General features: G+C 35.9%; 1 protein-coding gene across 2 annotated transcripts; it reads left to right on the top strand.

Moving 5' to 3' along the window:
• Positions 1-2,218: 2,218 nt before the first annotated feature.
• LOC149570391 (putative E3 ubiquitin-protein ligase RHA4A) lies at positions 2,219-24,741 on the top strand. Of its 2 annotated transcripts, XM_089823036.1 has the most exons (5): positions 2,219-2,355; positions 2,449-2,535; positions 2,770-3,260; positions 3,510-3,595; positions 23,993-24,741. In XM_089823036.1, exons 3-5 carry the CDS (start codon positions 3,048-3,050, stop codon positions 24,549-24,551), a joined length of 858 nt encoding a protein of 285 aa, XP_089679162.1. In that variant the 5' UTR covers positions 2,219-2,355; positions 2,449-2,535; positions 2,770-3,047; the 3' UTR covers positions 24,552-24,741. The 2 variants fall into 2 exon arrangements, with proteins under 2 accessions (XP_089679162.1, XP_089679163.1); XM_089823037.1 differs by lacking the exon at positions 2,219-2,355 and having other exon boundaries at positions 2,449-3,260.
• The last annotated feature ends 1,589 nt before the right edge of the window (positions 24,742-26,330 follow it).

Genomic DNA, 26,330 nt, shown 5'->3' on the forward strand with positions numbered 1-26,330 from the left:
AGATTATGGATTTTGGGACCAAGGGTATAGTTGAGATCCAAAACCCTTAGGATGAATCCCTCACCCCTTGTTGAAGGTGGAAGGATCAAGTTTGGTGAAAATAGTAGTTTGAAAAGCTTGTTGAAGTGACTCATTGGAGAGTGCAAGTAGAAAATTCATTGGTGTAATTGGATAGGGAGGTGTAGAGGATAAATAAGCAATCCTCTGAGAATAGGGTGGCAAGGGATAACCCTAATAGGCTAGGAGTGAAGCCTAGGATGCCCTTAGTGAAGGTGAGGGCTAGAAGAAATCCTATTACATCAATAAAGGGCTCAAATAAAATTTCTCCCACCAGCTGACCGAACACAAAAGTAATGCCTTAGATCAACCCCAATATAGGGCCTAAGAAGGGGATCCAAATATGGTTCCCACCTAGGGATACACTGCATCATCAAGGACACAATGCATCATCAAGGACGTTGATTCCTAGGTCAAGAAACCCCCAAAAATCCCTTAGGGTCCTTGAACAGGTCGAGGTCAGGTGCAGATCTCGAGAAAACCTAATTTCAGTATAGAAAAGAGATTCCAAGTGATTGAAGGAAGGAAAGAGAAGAACCAAGTGGATAGGTCCTACCTCGAGCTTTTTTCCATGAAATAGGAAAATCAAGGAGGGTTTATTAGGTCCTACCCTAATTATGTCTAGGAAGAATAAGAAGAGATGAGAAGAAAATGATAGAGTACAAATTAAAATTTATTTGTTATGAAATCACATTAAATGGGTGCTAAACCATCATTAAATTGAACGGCTTCCAATTTAAGACCTTACACATGCTAACCATTGAAATAATAACTCCAGATGAAGTTCTTATGTACCAAATACCTTAGATTGAGTTGTGAAATTCAAAACTTTTAGATTAAAACATGACCATTTTTTCTACACTGCAAACACTATGCTATATTTTAAGATTTAAACATGGCTATTTTGTTTGCCGTGTTACCCCCCTCTTTTTAAAAACCCTTGATCTGCACGATTTTAAAAGAAAAATAGTGGTTTAGAAAGTAGTTTCAAAGCAGTGCAACTCTTTTTCTTCTTGCATTTTCAAACATTAAGTATAACCATCTAAATTGAGCATAACTTCTTTAATATCTCATTGACGTTCAAACTTTATAAAAAAAAAGTAGCATCTTAAGACCTTATTTATATCTCTCATCTTAATGCACTTTCTAAACACATCAATTTACCACATCAAATAGCAAAATCAGTAGGCTCAAAGTTATTCATTCCATTAGTTACAAAACTAAATAAATCGAGACTAACATCTATTTTCATAAAATAATATAAATAATTACTTTGTCCAAAAAAAAGACTATATTTCATTTATTAACTTCGATTGAATTTTTACACTCTATTTATAACTTTCACTTTAAAAAATTGACTCAAACTTTGACCAATACCATTAATTACATCGAATTTTTAAACCAACATATATCTCTTGGGCACATATCCCAACTGTTAATGCCTCCTTTAGGGCCCGTTTGGTCGTTGGAATAGGAAGAGAAAATTAGAATATGTTTTATATTTGTTGTTTGGTACGCTCAATCAAAATTGGGAATAGGAAGACATATTTCAATTTTGCCCCTAAAATGAGCATATGTCTATGCCAAAAAATAGTTGGAATTGGAATAGCCATTCAAATTCTCAATCTGTTTTTTATTTTAAAAAAAAAAAAAATTAATTCCATTTCCATTCCATTTTTCTATTCTATTTTTCAATTCCTATGCCAACAACCAATCACAGCGGAACATTGGACTATTGAACCCATTAACATTAGTCATAAAACAAGGAAGTTAATGGCTGGAACAAGTGGCATTCACATAAGCCAACGTTGTGCCAAATAAATTGGAGATGCTATAGATAATGATTTAGCCTCCTCAATAGATATTAGTAAAGGTCATTAGGATTTTTGCCTGGGGCACATGATACATCATGTGCCTCATCGTCTCTTACTTTATCGAAAGCCGTGAAAGTAGGGGAACTATTTCCAAGGTGATGAGACAGTAGTTTATACATTTTATATCTATTATGCTGGGTGGGGGAAGAATGTATTTGCAAGTTGGTACAGAATGGGGAATTTGTCCACGGGATAGAACAAATGGGCTTTGCACCTTTTTGAGGGAATACAAACATCAGCAAAAACAAACTGCAAAAGTATAACCTTGGGGAACAAAGAAACAAAAAACAAATGCGAAAGTAAAAGCATTATTCATAGACTCTGGAAAAGATTGCGCACTGATAGGCTCAATGCAGTATAGAGTTGCATATCTGGCATGGCAATTTTCTGTGAAGGGATTGGATATGAAGAAGCGGCTTGTCAGGTATTATGTCCTTCGAATACAAAAATTATTTAACGTTTTTTACTACTTCCAATAATGTCTTCGCCATGTCTTACGCTGAAAAGTTGATGACAGGTCTTAGCTGATGAAATGAAATAAAGTTTGGGAAGCGAAATTAAGGTAAAAGGCTAGTTGTCAAGGGCACCCAGTGATGAATCTTAGGTAACAAATTGAGGTCACACCAACCTATCTGTCAATGATGTCTTTTAGGAAGGGTATGGAGTAATAGAGTACCACAAAAGCAAAAATTAAGAGCGACAATGAATTCCTTCATATAGTCCAAGTTCTGACTGTCCACTGCCACCCATTTGGATTGGATGGGTTTGTCTGCCTGTTTGTTTCAATATCCTTCTATGCTCTGCATTTACTACGATTTATCATCATCTGGTTTTTCAGGTTGGTTGATGACTTTAATCTCAGGCGAAGGGAAGACTGAAATGATTGAGAAGGGAAGAGAAAATCCATGAATAGAAAATGATCTCATCTCAGTTTTCTGTCCTTGGAACCATTTATGGAAGTGTTAATTTTGGCATTGTGATGAATCATCACTGGTTGATGTTGAGACCATCTATTCTTTTAGCAGAACTCCACATTTGAGCATTTAGTATTGGTGGGGGTTTTGATACAATTGGTTGCGCGATCAGATCAGGACAACGGTAACATTTGGAGAAGAAATGACAAACAAATCATCGTCGTGCTCTTCGCACTGCCAACAAGCTCTTCCTGAGCTAAAATTGTACCAGGCCTTCATATTTTCAATACCCATTCTGTTCACATTGGTTCTTTTACTGCTCTTCTACATGCTGTACTTAAGGAGGAGAAGGAGAACTGCATGGATTGCTTCACAAATAAGGACCCCATATCAAGACAGAGGATTCATCTCTGTGGTAACTACATTTTGAGTTTTGCTCATCTGAAGTCTTTCGCTAGTTTTGTATGAATCTTTATGCATTGAATGTCATTCTATTGCTCTCATTACTATGAAGAGGCTTCTTTCTCTGGCAACCACAATCGCTGATTCAGAGAGGACGGGGTTTCTCGAGCTTTATACACTCGTATAAATTGTTTGTTGAAAGTGTTTTCTCCATATGGCATTATATCGGCATTTGACATTTTTCTCATTATAACTAATGCAGCCATCAGAACGTGGGTTGAAGAAGGAATTCAGAGACATGTTACCTATAATGATCTTTAACCAAAGCTACTTGAAAGAGGACACACAGTAAGTTAAACTGCATTAATTTGAATTATGTGTATGGTGAGATCCAGGGGACGAACTTAGTCTTTATTTGCAAGTGTTTCTTTACAAGGGTTCATACAAAACTAGTTACCAAACAATAGAAGTAAATTAGAGGTGAAAACTTGAGTTCTTTAGTGTCGATCTAGATTGAGTGAAGTTTACCCCTTTGGATTATAATTTTGCCTCTCATTAAATCCCATTTGTAGAGGAACTGCTACTGTAATAATTTCAATCTGATTTGTAAGTTCTATATGTGGATAATGTTATTTGATTTGGATTATAAGGATTTCTTAGCTATATAGTATACACTGAAACTTTAAAATTAGAATTATGTTCTGATCTCAAAATGACTGCATGTGTTGGGCAAGGGGGGAACTGTCCAGTTAAATACATAAGTACTATATACTATAGTACTACCATATAGATAATTTACATAATCTAAAATAATTGCAAATGCTTAGTACCAGTACTTTCAATCCATCGAATTTGTGGCAAATATGGCAAGACTTGCAATGTATAGTCTTGGCTAATTGAGAAAAGCTTTGCACATAGAAAACTCGGTTTCTATAAGTTTGGTGAAAACATACCCAGTTGATAACAACTGATAAATAGAATTTTCCTGCATAAGTTGGATTGTGTGTAACTTTAACTTTTATATCAAATGCCTCTAGACCTATGAATGTTTCTGGCAAGTTTTGTGTTGAAAATTGCTAAAACTCTTGGTATGATCATATTCAGATCTCAAGATTGTCCCTGTTTTAATTGTAGTAAATTCAGCTTAATATGATAATTTACATTCTGTCATTCTGTGGTGCTCTGTGATTGTTAGTTATTTTGCTTTATAAAAGTGCAGATCAACTTGAACTGAATATTCCGTCTTTCTCATTTGGAAAAGTTACAGAAGATGTTTGAAGGTAGCTCATATCAGGGAAGCTGAGCATTATTGTATCAAAGTCATATGCATTGTTGAAAATTCAACATCTAATTTCTTGATGCTATCGGGGTTTGAGCTATTTTTGCTTATGCTTATGCAAGGACACAACTAGCATTCCTCAAAATGGCTTTAGCTTGAAATTAGCATTGCTAAAGCATTGTAAGAATGGTAAATGTGATATTTATTTTGTTGATCTGAAAATCAGATCTTGACTTCGAGAAAATGGTGAGAAAGAGTTGGTTTTCATCAATTTTGGAGCATCAAGGACTCCTATGCAGGTTTGTTGAAGACTGAGGGCAATCCAGTCCATCTTGGACTTGCATGAAGGAGACAGAACAGAGTATCTTTACGGTTTTAGAGAATTTGCTGCATGCAATGGGAGGTAAACAAGTGTTTTGCCTCAACAAATTTGCAAACTGCCAGGTAAACATTCAAACCCTATTGGGGAACGTCCACTCACCCTGACCAACTTGTCAGAAGTGGCAAACTATTTGTCTAAACAACTGGAAAACTTGTTTCTTGGATGCAAAACACAGTATGTTAAGGGTTTTCATCTGTTGATTTCCTCTTCTAGGTATTGGTTCTCATGTCCATGCCCTTGGGGAATGTGTAGACGATTATACTAATTTAAAGCAGTTTGGTAAGCTACACATGTTTTGGCACTCATGTTTTACCTTTGGGAGCAATTGGTTTGTATACTAATGGCACCAATAGAGCAGGGATTGGGAACAAAACAACATATTGATGTATGTATGAGCTCTTGAATCTAGTTTTTGAACATTTTGGGTTGTATTCAGACCATTCGACATTGTGCTGGACCGAGAAATTGTGGAGTTTAAGAGCAATTGCTCTTCAAACTGGTAATAAATATGAGCATATCTTTTAATCTTAAGTTATTGCCACAATTAAGAAATCAGAAGGAAATGAATGATACAGTGGTATCTAAAGCCCTAATTGAATTAGTGGTATCTAGAGCCCTAAATGACACAGTGGTATCTGAAGCTCGAATTGATATAGTGGTAAGTGAAGCCCTAAATGATCCAGTGGTAACTAAAGCCCTAAATTATACAGTGGTATCTGAAGCCCTAAATGATCCAATGGTAATCGATGCCCTAATTGATATAGTGGTATGTGATGCCTTAATTTTTATATAGTGGTATTTAATGGTAATCATCATTTGATTTCAATATAGTGGTATTGGATGGTAGTTGTTATTTGATATTGTTATAGTGGTATTTGTGGACTAACTTGCGTGGTTGCAGAAGCATCCCTACAAAGATTTCTTGGTTCAATTCTGGGTATGTGGATTTTAATTTCTATAATAAATTCATTGATGGCGTGTAAAGTTCCTAGTTAAGAAATTTTGTCTAACTGATTTTAACGGTAAATCTCATTCACATGAACATGACTGATATAATTGTCTTCTTATGAAATTGAAGTAATATCTGTATTTCTTGGATATGTTGGTTGTTAATTAAGACCCGGATAAAGTGGATGTTACACCACTAGCCTCTTGCTGATGGTAAGGGTGCCTTGCATGGTAAGCCGATGATTTAATGCATTTAATTGCAATTGATATCCAATCTTAGTTTGAATCCATTGATGGGATTGAAGAGGCTAGATATTGATTTGAAAACCATTTGTGTTCCTTAGAAGCTCGCACTAGGTGGGTGGAGCAGTTGGTGAGATCACATCTAGTGGAGTCCAAGCCATCCATGATTCCTTGCATTCGCTATTAGAAGTAGAAGTAGAAACAAAACTCATAAGTTTTAGTTGGAATTGAAGTAGAAAATTTGGAAAATCAGAAGCTATATTTTCATTGCACATTGTAAAGCAAAATCTTTAGGAGTGCAAGGGTTAATATCCATTTAATGAATAATGTAATTCCCTTTGTGATAACTAGCATATCACTTCATAAAACTAGTGAAGTCCACAACTAAGAAGGAGCCTTGAAGTCATTTCATGATCTTACTTTGCAAGCTTAGCATGAGAGATGGCCTTATATTAGGAGAGGATTGATTGTTTGGTGTTTCTCCTTGAAACATTAAGTATTTGATTTTGCATGTTGTAGTGAAACAAAACTCACATCAATTGAAATCAATGCTAGAAAGAGGGCTATGAACAAAGTCCATTGATGGAATTATCAATAGGAGTGAGCTTTCAAGTATATTCGAGATAGGCAAAACTCCAAAAAAAGTGAAAATTTGAAAAAGCCAAAAAACCAAAAATTAAAATTTTAAAAATTCAAAAATTTAGGGTTGCTCTAATGGATAGGCAGGTTGATGTTCTTCCCATTTGGTTTGATTTGAACAAGAGGTTGCATCAATGTGATTTGACTCAACTTGCAGCAATGGGGAAGTGTAGGATACATGACACCACCGAGCATGAGGAGATGCATTGCTTGATTTTTTTGTTGAGAGTGGACTTGGCACTATGAGGAAGAATTTATTTTTCACATATGTATGAGCCTATGGTGCTTGTCAATTCAGAAGAAGAGTTTCTTGATTTCAAAGAAGACATCAATAGGAAACCAAGAATTGAACATGGAGGAAATACTTGTTGTAGCGTGCATAACCTTTCACATGCAAAATTTACTTGCCCATCTTGTCAAGATAACATTGACTTGATCAAATTTCAAATGGATTGGTATTTTGAGAGTGGACTTGGTACTATGAGGAAGAACTTCTTTTTCACAAATGTATGAGCCTATGGTGCTTGTCAATTCAGAAGAAGAGTTTCTTGATTTCAAAGATGTCAATAGGAAACCGAGAAGTGAATATGGAGGAAATACTTGTTGTATTGTGCATAATCTAACACATGCAGAATTTACTTGCCCATGTTGTCAAGATACATTGACTTGATCAAATTTCAAATGAATTGGTATGAGGAGAAATTAATGGGGGGTGACAAGGATTTCTTCAAGCTCCCAAGTTGGACGTCAATTAAAGGTGGTAGTCATCACTCAAGTTGGGAACTAAAGGTTAATGAAAGAAATCAATTACATTGAGGAGGCATGGTTGAGTATAATGACAATGATAATCAAGGGCAAGAAATTTCATGCATCACATCACAAGGTGTTCAAAAACAAACTAAGGATGCAATCAATTTCATGCAAGAAAGATAAGACATAGAAGACAAAGACCAACATCATGAAGAACTAGAAGAAGATCATCACAAGTTTGAAGAAGTGGTCCTTGGTGAAATTTCCCTCATGCTATAAGGATGAATTCCTAAGGATGAATCAGAAGAAATTCCAAACACCCTTGGCAAACAATGGATGAATTGAATGAGGACTTACAAGTTGTTGTAGATGAATCAAGGTATGATGAGCAATTTGATAAGTCATTACAACACATTGCCATCAACGAGTTCTTTGGGGGATGCTAAACAATATCATGAAGGAAGTTGATTTATTGCCAATGGTATCTCAAGATGATCAAGTTACTACTAGTGGCATGGTTCACCACCAACTTCAGCCTCTTGGAACATTACCACTTGATATTGAATTTGATGATGAATTAATGAAGCTATTAGATGATCATCCTTTTAGTCGCAAGGATGCTATGCTTGATGAGATTCGACATAGAGAATTACAAGTTGTTCCTAAAGAGAGATCTACATGTGACACCATGGAGGAGGATGATGAAGAACATTTTGGGTTGGTGTCATAATTGGATATTGCATTTGAACAACTTGGGAAGATATTTGAAGGAGACCTCATTAAGGAATCCTTGATTTTTGAGGATGCACTTAGCTATGCACACAAGGATGCGTGTGGTTCATGCTATATAAGGACAAGCCACCTAAAGCAGTATTTCAAGGGCTTGATCTCAAGTGTAATCCTGCCTTAAACACCCATGAGTTTGATGTTGACGCCAGAGGGGGAGTCTACCACCAACTGTGACCTCCTAAAGCTATGGATGATCAACATGATTTACCACTCGAGACATGCCAAGTTGTTTCTTCCCTTACTTTTAATGTTGAAATTTTTGAAAGATATTGTTTTGATTAAGGAGGTTTAGGAAAGAAAACTTGCATTTGAATTGACCATGGACCGCATGAATTGTCTCAACTGTTGATCTTGCATGATAATTTTCCTAATTTTGAAATTGGGGTAATATATTTTTTTCGGAGTACAAGGATAAAATTGCCAAACTGAGAACCCTTACCCAAGCCTTGCTACTTTTGAAAATCTTAAGAAACCATGTTAGACCAAGTGCATATATTAGTTCAGTCTGTGTCTTCCCTTCGGGATTCTTGTACATAGTTAGAGTAGGTTTTTCTTGAACCACTTGGTTTGAGAGGGTTCAGAGTAGATTTACTTTCAGTTGGTTAAAATAGTTGTTTACTTGTCAAGATGGGAAGTTAATTTGCCTCAAGTTATTTGACTTGAGATTTGTTTGAGTGGCTCAATTAGTTGCTTGGCTTAGTTTTCTTTAGGGAGTTAGCTTGTAAGTTTGCCTTGAGTCATTTGACCCAAGCAATTTAGTTGTTGTTCCCTTTAGTTGGCTTGCCTCGTGTAGTTCAGTTGCTTGCTTGGTTAGTTTAGCTAGAGGGATCCAAATTTGTGAGAAAGGCAGGGTGTTAGACAATACACTATGGTATTTTTCCCAATGGATTTGTTTGGTATATTTCCTGGATATCTCTGTTTGGTTCCTTGAATTGGAGATTGGAATCCTAATAACCTTATCTTGGGGAAAGGATTTGTACTAAACTTGGATTGAATTCATTCGTCACGTTTGAGGCATCCAAATGTTTTTAGTTACAACATTTTACTTACACTCAATTGCTCTAAGTTCTTTGAGAGTTCTCAAGGTGAAATTGGGATTAGTAAATGCCAAAAATCATACACCTGCTAAAGTGCCATTGTAATCTTCCAAACCCTCTTCGAGCTTCATTGCTTGTAAGCCACACAAAAGGGTTGAAAAGAGGAAAAAAAGTAAAGAAAGCAATATAAAAAAAAAGAGCAAAAAAAGAAAGAATAAAAGAGAGAAAAATGGAAAATGAAGCGATTTGGCTTTGGGATTGCGAATATCTCTATCGGTGCTATAAAAATAATCACTAAAGGTAGAGCAATGTTTGTGGTTGACCACAATGATAACCTCGTCGGGGCTATGGACACCCAACTCGCATCGAAGCTCAATCTAGGATGCTTTTGGAGTAAGGATATCAACATAGCTAAGTCCAATGGATCTAAGAGACTTTCCAAGTTCTTGTCAAGTGGGGAATGGATACACTTGCACATACGTGTATAATAGAGGATGAAGGTGCTTAGCCCAATCGTGATTTCTTCCATTTTGAGTGCACCCTAGCTATTGGATAGGTGGAAGTGGAGTTAGTCAAAGGCTCTTGGTTTTGCCCAATTTTTATCATTAAAATGTTCAAGAACATTTCTTTGGGTGGGTGCTAGATGTTGTTTGGTTTTCACGCAATTGCCCCACTACAAATGGGGACCCCCTTTTTTTGCTTTAGCAAGTAGGAGTCATTATCATAGGAGGTTTTAGATGGAAAATTTTCAAGTCCCCAAGGTAGGGTGAGTTTGAGCAATTTTGGCTCATTGAGAAGTAATTTTATCTAGGGTTTGTATGAGAGTTTTGGTGTCCTTGTGGGGTGTTTTTCTTAGCCTAAGTCTAAGTCGGAGTATAGAATTTTAGTCTGAATGAGAAGGGTTTGGATGTTTGAGAAATAGGAGAAGGATTTTGAACAAACCATACTTAGGGGGGAATGCCCGATGCTCAAGATTCTCCATTGGGGGGAAATTCTTGATGCTTAGGATTTTCCCCTTCTCATTCTCCCCAAAATCTCAAGATTCCCCCTTTGAACAAAACGAGGTGCAAGCTCTTTGAGAGACCCTTATTATGGTGGCAAGCTAATTATTCCAATACTAAAACGATGAGAGGAAAAAATTGGTAATTTTTGTAAGGATTTTCTACTAGGGGAAATTCCAAGCACTTAGGATTCTCCACCGAGGAGAAATTCCTAACACTTAGGATTTTTCCCTCTTCTCGTCGACCCAAAAGAGAGATGCAAGATCACGCTAAGGCATGGAAAAGTTTTAAAATAGTGAAATAATAGGTATAACGGGTAAAATTGTATGTTCTAGGTGTCTAAGTGGCAAAAGTGGATTTGAGGGAAATTTCTAATGCTAAGGATTTTTCACCAAGGGTAAATTCTTGATGCTAAGGAATTTCCACCACGTTAATTTTCCTAAATTCCACCATCCTCTAAGGCATTTAAAGATCGATTTATGGCATGAGGGCAATATCATGAGCTAGAATAGAACAAGGAATCACCAAGGAATATTGAAATGAGATTTTATTTGAGAAAACCTTATGGAAATAACTGATGCTAAGGATTTTCTACAGAGGGAAATTCCTAATGCTATGGAAATTTTCACCACTTTTCCCCCTTTTTCATTCTTTCACCAAAATGCATTTTAAGCTAGTGTTGGGGTAGAGGAGGTTGAGTTAGGATGGAAGTGAGCGACAATGATGAAGTTGGAAGGTTTTAAGACAAGGTAGGCTACACCATGTTCGTGGAAATTCCTAACGCTAAAGATTTCCCCCAGTGAAAATTCCTGAGGCTAAGGATTTTCATCCAGCCCACTCTCATCCTCTATAATCACTAGAACTACCCACCATGAATTATTTTCACAGCCCATGGATGGAAATTTAAAAAAATCAATGCTAGCGCTTTTAATTTTGCAATTAAATTTAAAAAACATAGGCATTATTACCACTAAAATGGCTAGCTTACGATGATTTGAAAAGGGCAAATCTGAATTGCTTTAAGACAAATTGAATAGGCAGATTGGAGAGTTGTGAGAGAAATGAATTTTAATGCTAAGTGGGATGAACTTTGTTTATTATTGATGTGATTTTATTTTCAGATTTTTTTGAACTTAATGCTTTTCTCCTTTGTTTTGCAAGGTGAACTCAAGGAGGGCTGAATTGAAATTCATTCTTGGAAAACCTTAGAAAATTAGAGCATTGTTGGTGCACATACCCTCCATAGTCATGCCAAAAAAAGTTGGGGCTAGAGGGCGAGGTGATGATCAAGGCTTCAAAACTTCAAGTGGATACTACAAGAAGATGGCTCAAGCCCGGGGACTCAAGTGAGAAGGATAGATTCATGTTGAAGCTATCAACCAGCAAAGTTAGATTGAAATCAAGAGGAAATTTAGGAAGGTGCAAAAGATCTAGCTACATGAGGACATATTCAAGGAGAATCAAGAAAGATCAAGTTCTCAAGATGCAAGTGATTCAAGTCAATTCCATGAGGAAATTTCAAAGGATAGAGAAATCTCAAACATTGAGAGATAACTATGCAATTTTAACAAACATCTTCTCAAGCCAGGACATCAAGTAGAGGATAAGGATGATGAGGTGGCAATTGTTTGTCTCCTCCAATTAGAAAATTTCAGTTTCAACCACAATCAATCAAATCATGCCAAGTGTCCTATTTTCTCATTGGTTGGAAAAATCATTGTAATTTTCTTATTGGCCCAGAAATTGGTGCCTTCACATAATTTGTTTTAAACTTTGGCGGAAGAAATCTCAGCCCTTGATCTTGAATTGATCTTGGCCCTTCGTTGTAATAGAACTACTATAAAAGACCAAGGCCTTCTTGTTTGTAATGGATTTGGATGAGCTTAGGAGATTAGATTAGTTTAGGAGGTGAGATAAGAGTAGGATAGGTAAGGGAGAGACGTGATCGAATTGTTGCTATAATGCTCTCAAAGTAATGGATAGTATATTGTTGGTTCGTCATGGTGAATTACTTGTTATTTCTTTGGAGTAGATTTCTTTTCATGTTGAATTAGTTTAGTTGAATGGAATTTGTTGTCGATGTTTACTTGTTTGACTCGAACAAACATCGGCCACTAGCCTTTTGCTGATGGTAAGGGTGCCTCGCATGGTAAGCCCATGATTGAATGCACTTAATTTCAATTGATATCCAGTCTTTAGTTTGCATCCATTTTTGGGATTGAAGAGGATAGATATTGATTTGAAAACCATTTGTGTTCCTTAGAAGCTTACACTAGGTGGGTGGAGCCGTTGGTGAGATTACATCTAGTGGAGTCCAAGTCATCCATGATTCCTTGCATTTGCAGTTAGAAGTAGAAGTAGAAACAAAACTTATAAGGTTTAGTTGGAATTGAAGTAGAAAATTTGGAAAATAGGAAGCTATATTTTCATTGCACATTGTGAAGCAAAATCTTTGGGAGTATAAGGGTTGATATCTATTGAATGAATAGCTCAAGTCCCTTTGTGATAACCAGCATATCACATCATAAAACTAAGTGAAGTCCACGATTAATAAGGAACCTTGAAGTCATTTCATGATCTTAATTTGCAAGCTGAGCATGAGAGATGACCTTGCATCAAGAGAGGATTGTTTGTTTCATGTTTCTCCTTGAAACACGAAGTATTTGATTCTGCATGTTGTAGTGGAACAAAACTCACATCAGTAGGACCCAAAAACTCTTGATTGGGAAGGTATGATCCAACAATCAGATCTTGATTAAGAACAATTGGTCAATTTTATTTTTATCTCAACCAAGGAATTCCTTCACGAGAAAGAGTTGGTTTTGATTGATTTTAGAGCATCAAGGACATATATGCAAAGTTGTTGAAGGCTTAGGGTGATCTAGAGTATCCTAGGAAGGTGGATTTGCACGCAATAGTTAGAATACATTATTTGTCCTAAATTTGGCAATTTTCTGTTTGTTGCAAGCAACAAACCCGTTTATGCATCAGTGAAACTACAAATTGCTGACTGTTGAAACCCTAGTGACAAACAAACATTCATCCCAATGACCTTGTCAAAAGCAGTAATCTATTTCTTTGAGAAACCAGCACACTTGTTTTTGTGTATAAAAAACATGGAATGTGAGCATGTTTGTCTATGCATTTGCTCATCCAAGCATTAGTTTACATGTCTATACCTCAGGGAATGTGTAGGAAGTTATTTAAACCAGTTTTGAAGATTTTATAAGGGTTGGCATCATAGTTCCAAGAATCACGGCGATTCATGCGATTCACGCGATTCGGCGATTCGATTCAAGCCAAACGATTTTTTGTGAATTGGTGAATCGAATCAGCGATAAAGGGTTTATGAAATAAGTTACTCACTAAATTTCAAGGGTTTTTTAAATTTTCCGATTCATGGCCGATTCACGATTTGATTCAGCCTTGCCGATTCCGATTCTTGTTACTTTGGTTGGCATTCATGTTTTACATTTGGGAGCAAATGGTTTGCATATACTAATGATACCATTGGAGTAGGGTTTGTAATAGAACAACACATTGATGCATGTTTGAGCTCTTGAAACTTAGTGAGCTTTGCAGGCAGTGCTCAACCTTTTATACATTGTACTTATTGCGTTAAGGAGTAAATGCTCTCCAAACTAGAGATTTCTCCCTTTTTAGGCTTCTCTAGGTTAAACATCTTTTTCACTAATTGTCTATTGTTTGTTGCAATTGGTTCTTTTTTTGTTGCTCCTTGATTGCTTTTGGATTCATATTTATGACTATCCGGATTCAGGATTTTGTAACACACATTTTCTTGTTTGAGTTTCTTTTAAATAGTCACATAATAAGAATCTTCAAATACTAAGTTGTGTAGACTCGTAAAACTGACACATTGTCCTTTCAACTAATTATTGATCATTTCATCCATCATTGATTGAATAAAAAGGGATTTTATTCAATGAACTACCCAATATTCATCTCCTTGTTAATTAAAGCATTATTTAAGTATAAAGTCACCCTCAATTTACTATTTACTTGATCTCACTTCTAGCCTAAAAGTAAAATCACTTAATCATCCTTTTTCTAAGGTGGACATCTTATCTGAATAAATCTAAATATTCATTTACCTGATTCTTCTACCCCCTTTTCCAAAAATTAAATAAACATAGCCATTTATTAAATTGTCTTCTCCATTTAATTTCATTAGTGGGCTAAATTAACTGTCTGGCTTATCCCTTACTTGCACACACAAACCTAGATCAAATCCTCCAACCTTGCACATCATCACATATGTATATAGCTATATCTTTTGTACACAATGCGTGGCCCCTTTGTACATTTGGCATGTGCCTTTGTACCATGTCACATGGGACAAAGGACTTGCCCACCCCTGTAGGGTATTCCAAAGTACCCCTTTTCCATCTCATCCCCCCACTTTCACTTAGGGGATTCTCCATCATAGATTCCCCTTTGATCTTGGATTACGATGTGAGGACATTTGGCCTTCTCTGATTCCTCCAAGGATCTCAACCTATTTGAGCCATTGATCTCTATTTTTAATCCTAGCCATCCAATCTATAACTGGGATTCTATCTTGACCCATTTTGAGACTCCATGATTTGCAATGTTATGTTGTAGGTAGGAGTACTCACTTAACACTATCTTTAGTACAACCACCTAAACTTGGCACAATGAAGGTTGGTGCTGGTGAGCTTTTATTATGTTTACATGAGTGTTTACCAACTTGATGCAGACCTGATCTCTAGAATCTTATGAGATGTTCAAGATTAGTAGCCAAAAGAGTTTACAATCACACAAACAATTCATAGAAACAATTACATGTTCAATTATTTGTTTGTAGCAACAATCCTCACAAGAGTACAAAGAACACAATCAAATTCAATCTCAGCAACTACAATTTTCTTCTTTAGGACCTCTGATTCATCTCCTATCAACCACAACAATTTTCAAATTCTCTTCAATGAATAACAAACTCCAAAACCAGAGCTTTCTCTGAAAGACTCTTGCAAGGAACATTGAAGTACCTTTTGTACTGCAATTAGAGATGTTGAATGGTTTGCAGTTATTTCAACCATTCTCTGAAGTAAACTGCCTTCTTGTTCTTTATAACAAATGGTATCAATTCAAATGTCTAACTACATTTTTCACAAGGCATTAAACCATTGAAGTTTGGGCACTTAACAATGGATACCATCATTATGGAAACCATGGGAAACAAAGTCCATAGCGAACAAGATCTTTCATATTCTTCTTTTTGGTGGAATTGATCTCAGACAAACTTCTTTCAACATCTGTGCTAGTTTGTAAGCTAATGAAAGTGCCGAAACAATCTTCCTTCAATTAATGCTATCATATTTCCACAATCCATATGAAAATAATTTGCTGATTTTGGGAAAAATCAGATGTTTCGTAAAGTAATATTTTTGGTGACAATGACTGCTGGAAAAAAAAACTCTTCCATGAACCACTTTTTGCACATCTTTTTCAGCAATTTGACTTCCAGCGAATCACACAGTTTACTAACCAAGTTTTATGGTGAAATAAATGGTTCACAAACTAAAGCTTTTTCCAAAAACACTAACTTTCTAACTTTCTTTCACTCTTGCATTTCGGCGAATCTATTGGTTCAGTAACCTCTGATTTGGCAAAAATGTTCTAACTATTTCCCATAAACTTCAAACTTTGCCAAAGTGAAGTTCCTCATTTATCCAAACCGAGTTCAGCAAATTCTCTTTAGACAAATGATCTAAACCAACTGAAACACAACAAAACTAAAACAAAACTGAAAGAAAAACCTAAAATGTTTATGGTTGATGTTGGATTGCCTGTGGACTTGGATGCCTCTACATCAGAACTCTTTTTTTCAATCTAAGCATATACATTGAGTGTAGGATGGGTCAATATTGTTTAACTTGTTCTCTTATATGCTTCCATTTTTGTGTTATCAGAGTTGGTTAGGAGTATCTTGATTAGTGTAATTATCACTATGCATGGGAATAGATAGGACTCTCTTAAAACTTGTCTGCTGAAACCATTTATTACTTATCGACTAATTCTCCTCCATGTATAGTTTTATGCAAGGACTATGTATAAGGCAGTAATAAAGTATGACAAAGAAGAGAAAAAGTGAAGGAAACTAACAATTAGAAGCAAAAGGATTGAGGAAGGAGAGAATCAATATGAAAGGGAGGAAGTTTGTAATGTGACCAAAGAAGGAAACTAATTGCTATTCTTTTCTGGATTTGATTGTGGATCGAATCCAGAAAAGAATAGCAATTGATTTCATGGATTGTCGAAATCTATTTACTCTTAAAGAAGGAAACTGTTCATCCAATATATTTTAGTAAGAAAGGATTCCAAAAATCCTAATTGGGACTAGCCTAAGCTCCAAAGCACTAAATATGCTATCTATCAAATACTACTCATTGAATTAGTATTTATCCACAAGCTTCAAAAGTTTAAAAGTTCAAGAGACATTGTAGTTATATGGTGTGTGCCAAAAGAGAAGGAAGTAGTTCTCTCCATGATATATGGCTTTAAGACATGAAACTTTTACCTAATGCCAATGTATGTTTTGTTTTCATGCAGAAATCCAATATCTACCATACTAATTATCACAAGCAACTAGCCAAATTTTTTGGAAGCATTTTTCTTGCACAGTTCTAGAAATGAATGATCTGGATATGCTGTTTAGGCATATGGATATTGGAATGCCTTTATTGGATGGTCTTAGTAAGGCATGCCAATCCTTTAGGATATAAATATAGTCACTACAGTTGAACTCCTACTCTACACCATTCTCTCTTCATTAAAAAAATGAAAGGTCAAGACAAACCAAAGGTTTCCCACAAATTACTTTTGAGTCTAGAACCTTGACTACCAACAGACAAAGCACCCTAATGGTATGTCTATTGCTTTTAATTTTCATTCCTTCAACCTTTCCTACAGGGTTTGATCAATATAACTACATTAGAGCAGAGGGCATTAATCATTATCAATAATTTCTATCTCAACTTCGATGTTCTCCTCTCACTAGAGAGTTTCATATCTGTTGTTTTTCTCTATTATTGGTATTGCACAAATCAATTGTCTGTCACGTTGAGAAAAAGTAAAATTATAGGCTGAAATTGATATCTATTCTAGAGCAATAGAGTATATTTATTTACTTCAATATCTTTAAATTAGAGACCTTAATTCATGTTGCTTTCTTATTCTTTGAAAGTTGAAACACTGTGGCTTTACTTTTCTTTGTGATGACCCATCATTTGTCAGTTCTCTAGACTAGCTAAATTCTTAAATAGATGCTGTACAGTTTTAACTATTTGGACTATTTCCATGGCATAAATAACCATCCGTGTATAACACTAAGGACTACAAAAAGGAAATACCTTCCATGCATGTTCTGGAAACAGCTAGAAAAAGGAATGGGGAAACAGAACATAGGACAACAATCATCCTCTAAGTTGGCACCAAACTTTATTTGAAGAAACTTTCTGTGGATTAAAACTTCATGCTACAAAAGTGTAACTTGTTATTCCATTTACTTTGGTACAAACGACAACAGCTATCTATGAGCTTTTCTCTAACAACTTACAATTCTTTGATTCTAAAGATGCTATAAGTATATTTAAATGATTAAGAATGCTACAGCGACGTGTAACATAAACCTCAATGGTTCTGAAAGGCTACAGAACAATTTTGCTTAAAAAATGCTACAGAGCTTGTCCAACAGTTATTGTGCCTGAGTTGTAGAAAAGTCAAAAGTGTGCTCTTTGGAATGCTGATTTGTTGCCAGAAAGCTACGGTGGCGTCCCTTCTTAGATCCATTCATTTTTGTTTTCATTGAAATTACATTCTAAAACACACGCAGTGGAGATTAATTTTGAGTTTACTTTCACTGTGTAACATTCTCACTGTGATTTTACATTAATTTTAATTAAGAAACGCTCCAACATATAAATTGAGATCCAATCTAGCTGATAACAAGTGCAAAAATTACTTCTAATAGCATGTCACTTTGCTACTGTCTATGTCAAAGATGAAAAGAACATTTTAAAGTAAAGTTATGTGTGCTTTCAGGCTTTATCTAATCTGAATGAAGAATGCTCAAGATAAGTGCACCTATGAGCTTCTTAATACTATAGTCAAATTTAAAGACCAAATTTTATGTTCATTGAGGTTGGCTTTTGAGATGATCTGTTGGATATTAAGGGTGTCAAAGACTTGGGCTCAAGTTTAGGTAGGCTATCTACGCAATTTTGCCTCATAAGAAAAACTCATTGCTTCCACAATTCTATCAAAGATAAGTGCACCTAAAAGCTTCTTATTACTATAGTCCACTTTTAAGACCAAATTTTATGTTCATAGTGGTTGGTGTTGAGACGATCTCTTGGATACCAAGGGTGTCAAAGAGTTAGCCTCGAGTTTAGGCAGGCTATGTATGCAATTTTGTATCATAAGAAAAATTTATTGCTTCCACAAGTCTATCAGAAGATGAGATCATTTACCATAAAAATCAGAGACCAAAAACTTTTTTTTAGATTCCTGTCAACTCTGTTGCCTTCATTCTTTGTGCTTTTACAGTTTTACACATACATATCTTTAGTTAATTTGAACAAGCCCTAAGGAAAGCTCTTGAAAGTTGAAACCATCAATGGCTGGAAGTAATTATCTAATGATATTTTATAGACATACGTTGGAACTACATTGCATTTGCACTAAAATGGCATTTTCAAGAGAGACAATAGTTGGTGAATGGAAAACAAGTGATTATTACTCACACCACAAAATGAAACATTTAGGCCTGTGGAATATATCTTACTTTCATGCGCAATGATAAGGTGGCTTGAGAACATGTCCTTGTCCCCTTACCATTAATTCATCCTGCAGCATCACATTAGTCCGTTCCTTCAAGTTTTTTGATGGTATGGAAGCCTGGAGGAAAACGTTTCTTCAAAAGGGGGTTGTAATTTGGAAAATTAAATATGACAAATAACATTCAATGGCACTTTCTGTTAATTATGTCAGTTTTTTGCAGTGCAGTATGGGAGTTATGCTTGACTTTTCAAAAAGGTCAGTTATCCTACCAGAGTTGGGGTGATGAGTATAGTAGCATTTTGACTTTAATAGCATTTTCTATTCAGGGAATGGAGTCAGATTTCAACTGTTCTGGAATTTGAGAGATGTTTAACTGTCAGAAGGGTCTCCTTTTTGGCTGTTAGTTTTCTGCATTGGTGTTCTGCAGGTGATTTGAGGACAAAATCCCTTGAATTTGAAACCAGAGGATGAAACCCTTTTGCCTCACTTTGGCAGTCTCATCAAGAGCTGCAGTTGTGCTTAAGCTATTATCTTTCTTCATTTTTGGTGGACTGCCACAGATGTATGCAGGACACAATTGTTGGGAATATTAGAGCATTCCCATATATTTAGGGACGTAATAGCTATTTGTTAGTTTGTTTTAAAGTTTGTTAGGACCTTTGAACATTTGTTATAATTTGTTAGGAATCATTTTTTGACTAGAATGGGAGTGGCTATTGGAACTCTCCTATACCTAGGAGATGAATCTACCATGAAAAGGTAATGAATATGATTGAACAATGTAAAGAAAAGAAGCCTCTTATTCTGTGTGAAAAATATTCTTGCTTCTATCTGCTTTGCCCAAATTCTGAAATTAGTTACATGGTATCAGAGTGGATAAGGGAACAGATTTTTTTTCATGCACTAGGATCAGGAAAAGTTGATCTGCCAACCACATCACAGCTATTGGGCATGGAATTTCCTTATGATGAAGGATTCAAACTTCAAAGTCACCTTTATGACTGGTTAAAATCAAAACGTTGGTGGCTTGAACATGAGATTTGTTGGTCCAGTAATCTATCCTTGGTAGTGTCCTTGAATCCGTCTTCACTAGGCTCTATCAGTGGTTTCGGAACACAACCTGAGTATTGGCAGTATGGTGCAACTGTTTTCAAAGGGCTAAGTACTTGCTGAACAGGAAGCTCAAGCTGGAAGCATTGATTGCATTTGAAGACATTGGAGAGTTGTGACACTGGTGAAGGTGGTGATGATGTTTCTCAAACATTTGACGAGGAATTTGCATTTTAAAATGTTATTGTTGGGAGTGAATGTTATTTGTAAAAGTAATTTTCAAAATGTATCATTCAAAATCTATTGTTAAAACCATCCAATGGTCTTGATGGACAATCTAGGAGTCTAGGAAAAAAGAGGTGTACCAAATCTCAGTTCTCATCAAGTTGTGGAATAAACCACTAGGAAGGTACAAGGGTAGCAGGTTTACTCATTCTTACTTGATGCTAAGATAGCACATATGTAGTTTGTGAGTTGTCTTGATTTGACGTGAAGGCTAAGAGAGTCCTGACGAGCTTGATAGGTTTCAGTACGGATCTATGATAAAGCTCTTTGACACATGATGCTACTTGTTGATTTCAGGATAGGTCTATAAGAAGAGGTTGCTTGGTAAATTGTCCATAGATTTCAAGATCGATCTCCAGTGGCAAACTATCTATGGGTTTCAGAATGGATTCATAGAGGTGACCTATTTGTATGTCTAAGTTCAACTAAGAAGTGACTGTGTGTTCAATATGATGTAATGAGAAACCTATGAGGTTGGTCATTGTTATGATTTGTTAGGAATCATTTCTCATGAGAATAGGAGTGGTAATAGCAACCCTCCCATAAACTAGGAGGTGAAACTGCTGCAAAATGGTAATGTATATGATCGAATAGCATAGAATTTCACAGATAATCTTGCTGAAAGAAAGAGGCCAAATTGCAAGATAAAAAAACAGAGCTTCAGAATAAAAATCTATTAATCATTGATTGTTCCACTTAGCATATCAATGCATAATTTATACAATGAAAAGCTACTTCATTAAACAATGCCTACAGCAGTTTGCATGAGAAGAAACTATCCTCCACACATGATTTACGGTGGAAGAAGAGGCATACATTAATGCAATCTTGAGATCTCATTAGTGAGACTTATGCATTAGAGATGAATCCACTAATTACAGAGAAAGCATGCGGATCATGAACACAGTAGAAGTTGTCCGCAAACTATTGCAGTCTACTGCAGTAAAGTCTATGCTAACAAATAGTATGAAGAAAAGAGGCCTTTTTATTCAATGCAAAATCTTCTTGCTTCTTTTTGCTCTGCCCAAACTCTGAAATTAATTACAAAAATCCACCAGTTTTAGATTCGTTGGTTATTTATCTGTATGATCCAGTTTTATTTTGTCAATAAAATACAGTATTTCACTTGGTGCGTTGTTTATGAGTTTAGGTGTAGTGAGTTAGTGAGACAAGTTCTATAAGCAAATATAAGGTCAAATGTGCATTTAAGAGGCAGAGACAAAAAAAAATCTGACATTTATGAGCAGAATGTTAGTAATGTGAATAACAAAGATCCTAATTGTCTTGTTTTTAACTGGCAACTGCATTGACCATGCAAATTTGGTCTAAATGACATCACATGTCTCCAAATGAAAAGGCAGTTTAAAAAACAAAAGCTATAACTTTGAGAACATGGCTGCCAAATGCCACATTTTGTGAACATAAAATATATAAATCCAATTTGCCAGCTTGGAGGATTTGAACCTGTCCTTGCTGTTTTAGACAAGCATTTATTCCAGTGTAACACGGGGACTTGCACCCCCCTCCCAAACCTCAAAGTACCCATCCCCGTGACATCCCCGCACCAGGGACTTGAGTACCCAAGTATCCCTTCTCCGCCATTCTGCAACCATGCTGCCACTGGGATGGGAACTTGAATTTCTATTTGAATTCTGGTTTTTGAATGTTACTATTGGGTATGTAATATGTTACTATGTTGAATGTTCAATGGTTGCAGTTCATGTTGCAATTTTGCCATATTCGAGAATTTTAATTTGGTATGTTCTACTGACATCATTTCATAACTAGCATTTCAAGTTCTATATATATACTATACAACACCCCTCCTTGCCCCGCCCACCACTTGCCGCCGTCCCGAAAATAAGGCCCATTTTCCCCTATACTGGAAACTCGTCCCGACGTACCCCAGTACTGGTGTTACACTGATTTATTCTCTTCTCATCATAGTCTTTTTCCTCAATATTATTGAATGGGAACCTATTAAATGATTTCCAGTGGCATTAGCATCATTGTCCATGTTGATGCATATTTCCAATCTTTCCCTTCTTTAACAAGAGAGACCGATGACATCAAGATTGATAGGCAGCCTTTTTTGAGCCGAGGAGAATTTCTTAAAATTCACATCCGAGGGTAGTATATTATTCAATAATTTATGTTCTTTACAGTAAGGAGTTATTTCTTGACAAAGTGACTATTTCGAATTGCACACAAGGAGGGTTTATGTTTTGTCGTCATGAATGCTAGTTAGGTAATCTAAGATCCTTTGGTAAATACTAAATTGCTATGAGAGATGCCAAGCCTTTAATTGCTAGTGGAAAGTTAAATCCTTAATTAAGGTACCAAAACCTTGACCAGGGGTTAGAGTGGAATGTGTTCTAGCTGAGATAGCATTTGACTTGGTTTCTGCCTCTACATTTATTAACGGCAAGTTATATTGTAATTATGACTTTGGCAAGATGAGTATTGATGAAGCTGATATGGTACATGGTATTGATTATGAATCTTGTTTCACATTGGGGATTAGGGAAATTGACTTGGGGATGCCTAGTACCCTCTGTATACAAGTTACACTCATATAGTTATGCCACGTTTGTCTTCGAAGCATATTTTGGCTGAGCACAAATCTGATAGGAGGCTAGATAGTAGTAGCTGGTCTAAGAAACCTTTCTAGATATTTGCTTCGTATTTGTTCTGATCCACATAAATAATCACTTTCATTTTTACAAAGACAGAATAAAGAAAAAGTCAAAAAGGTCTTATATAAACAAAAGCTAGGTACAGCACGATCATATATGGGAGAATCCTACTGTTTATAAATAATGTTCTAAAGAAACGATTTGATCGCTAGAGAACATGTCATCTGTGGAAAATTGTGCTTCCCATTGTGGAATATAATGCTGCCAAAGCAGCTAGGATGACTTGGTGTGCTCCTTTTTACCATCTTTTCCAATAAAGAGGAAGTTTTATGTATTCTTCAATTCTTCAACTTGTTTCAAGGTTTTTGTTTAACGGTCTAGACTCTAAAATGTATAGAACTTGAGCTCACTGTTGCCGCTTTAATGTATTCTCAGGGAGCTGTGCAGAAACTTCACTAGTGTGAATTTGCTCTGAAGTATTCTGGTTTCAACATCTTTTTTTTTTCAATCTTTGAATATATAAGAGCACCACGTAAGATTTCTCAATTTGGTATGACCTTAAAGTTCAGTTTTAAACTGTTTTATTTTATAATCAGATGTGAAGGTATTTTTGATAAAACTTTTGCATTTTTAAAGCATGTAATTGTAGGGTCCAATGACTACAGACATCTTTTGAATTTGTGATCATTTTGCATTTGGTAAACTTATCCTTTTGTCTGGGTATGCCAATCATCTGAAAGAACGGGTCATAGGAACGTGTCAAGCAACTAGCTTTTCATAAGTAGAAATTAAGATTGTTTTATGATTAACGTTGAGAATTGTGATGTTTGTCACCGGAATATTTTTTCCTTTCTTAGAACTCATTACTATGTTCCTATTACAGATGCGCCGTTTGTCTAGGGGATTATGAGGTGAATGATAAATTGCAAAAGCTACCTGTCTGTGGACATGCCTTTCACTTTGAGTGCATTGATCACTGGCTTGCAAGCAACACCACATGCCCACTTTGTAGAACTTCACTACTCCAAGCTGCTAAAATTGTTCCTTTGGATTCACCGGCACATGTTACAATACTCCAGGAGACGCATGACTCTGTACCAGCTTCATCTTCACAGCAATTGTTTCCTCTTCACGAAGGACCTGATATGCTCAGCATACCAGCTTCATCTTCACAGCAGGTGTTTCCTCTTCAAGAAGGACCCAATATGCTCAGTGTACCAGCTTCATCTTCACAGCACGTGTTTCCTCTTCATAAAGGGCCTGATATGCCTAGCGTTCCAGTAGAGGAGAACAATAGAACCATCATTGGAAGGTTGTCTGATGAAACAAATTTGATCTCTTCGGATATTCATGAAGGTGAAATTCATGTTGAAGTACCCCAGCATGATCATACATTGGTTACAGCAGATGTTGCAATAAATGCAGAGTCTAGGGAAACATGATTCTAAATGGGGCTTTCCATATTCAGTTTCTTATCCTATTGGATGTTATTGTGGATGGGAATCACCTATAGTTTTGTAATCACTACTGGACTGTACAAAGAACCAACCAAACAAAAGTAGCATTTTTTTTACATAAATTGATGGCAGAAATGAAAAATATATATAATACAGCAGAATATGCTTCTTGTGATATGCTATTGATCATTTGCATCAGAATTTTAGAAACCTGAGTGATGAATCTTATGATTCTTGGTTCCTTTTCAAGGTTTTCTTAGTCCTTTCCTCTCCAGAAAGAATGTCTTGGTACATTCAGTGCCATCAAATAGGTTTGGTTGCCTCTTAAAAGGAAGGGATAAGATTAAGCTTTCCAAGTAAGTGCTTGCCCTAAAGTGATCCTACAGCTTTTTCACGTGCTGCTCCTTGATTAAATGTTTAATCTCCAATTAAATGGCATTTAATTACTAATGGTTATAGAAGTGGAAGTAACCATAGCTCCCTGGTTTAGTAAAAGACAGTCTTGTGCAACAAGACAATGATTGTTCTTTCTGTCACTCTGAACAAACTCGTGGGGACAGAGTGTAAAAGTTCAAAACCTATATTCTAGAAGCTAGAGAACCAGTTATATCTGGTTTAAAAGTTTAAAACACATTACAACAAGAAGACATGAATCATGTAGATAGATGTGGTGCTTTGTACTGCGAAAGTGTGTGTGTTTAAGAACTAATAGTTAGTTCTGTTTAATGCATCATATATTGAATTAAATTATTGAATAACAATATAAAATATAATATTATATCAATATACCAATTAAAGATATCTGCAAGCGGGCAAAAGTAGACATTTTTAAAAAATTAACCGTGCCTACGAAAGGGTCAAGAGATAGAAATCGATTGCATAGATGGAAAAATGAAGCCAACTCTACACTCCCACCTCCCCGAGCTTCATCAAGCTGAAATTATACATGCATTAAAAGGCAGAAGCTATTGGGTTGGTGGAAAGATGAAAATTGGGGTTTTCCCAAAGCCTTGACTACCTAGTAAATGCAATGGAGGACCTAACCTAAGTTTAAAGTTGACCATTCCAATAATGGAAAGCAAGTCTCTTAAAACATCAACATTAGCATTTTCCAGCACTTCCAAAAAGATGTGAATATTCAAACAGATTTGTGGTCTCATATAGTTGTTTATCTAGGATTGTTATTTAAATTTTAATAGTAATATATACTCTACTTCCGTAGAGCTCTAAGAAACTGCTGAGTATTTGCTGTTGAACCAAAATATCATAACCAAACCAAGGCTAAAACAACATCCAATAGTACTCTTGCAGTCAGTAGAATCACCTACCTAGTTTGAATCAGTATACCCTTGAAGATGTAGCTCAGTATTCTCATACTTTAGCCCTAGTCCAACTATTCCTCGAAGATACCTTAGAATATGCTTGGGTCATTAGATGAATCTTCTTCAGTTCACACGTGAAGTGACTTAACGCATTTGTAGCATAGCAGATATCTGGTCTAGTGTTCACTAAGTACATAAGGGAGCTAACAATTTGCCGATAGTGAGTAGAATCTACCAGTTCTGAATTTGTTGCTTCAGTTTTAAGTTTACAAAGGTTAGTTTCCATTAAAGCAAGTAATGGTTTACAATCCATCATTCCAAATCTAGTTAATATATTTGTAATGTATTTTTCTTGGTTTAGGAAGATGTAATTTTCCTTCTGTTGTACTTCTAGACCCAAGAATAATGTAGAAGGCCTAGATCCTTCATGTCAAATTCAACT

Source organism: Cupressus sempervirens, chromosome 3, assembly GCF_028749045.1.
Source record: "Cupressus sempervirens isolate cs-2001-9-10 chromosome 3, ASM2874904v1, whole genome shotgun sequence".
Lineage (NCBI taxonomy): Eukaryota > Viridiplantae > Streptophyta > Pinopsida > Cupressales > Cupressaceae > Cupressus > Cupressus sempervirens.

Excerpts from the sequence above, each read along its gene's own strand:
- LOC149570391 (XM_089823036.1), top strand. The coding sequence starts at position 3,048 with ATGACAAACAAATCATCGTCGTGCTCTTCGCACTGCCAACAAGCTCTT. Across the intron at positions 3,261-3,509 it reads ACAGAGGATTCATCTCTGTG|CCATCAGAACGTGGGTTGAA; the intron begins GTAACTACATTT and ends TAACTAATGCAG. Across the intron at positions 3,596-23,992 it reads TACTTGAAAGAGGACACACA|ATGCGCCGTTTGTCTAGGGG; the intron begins GTAAGTTAAACT and ends TTCCTATTACAG.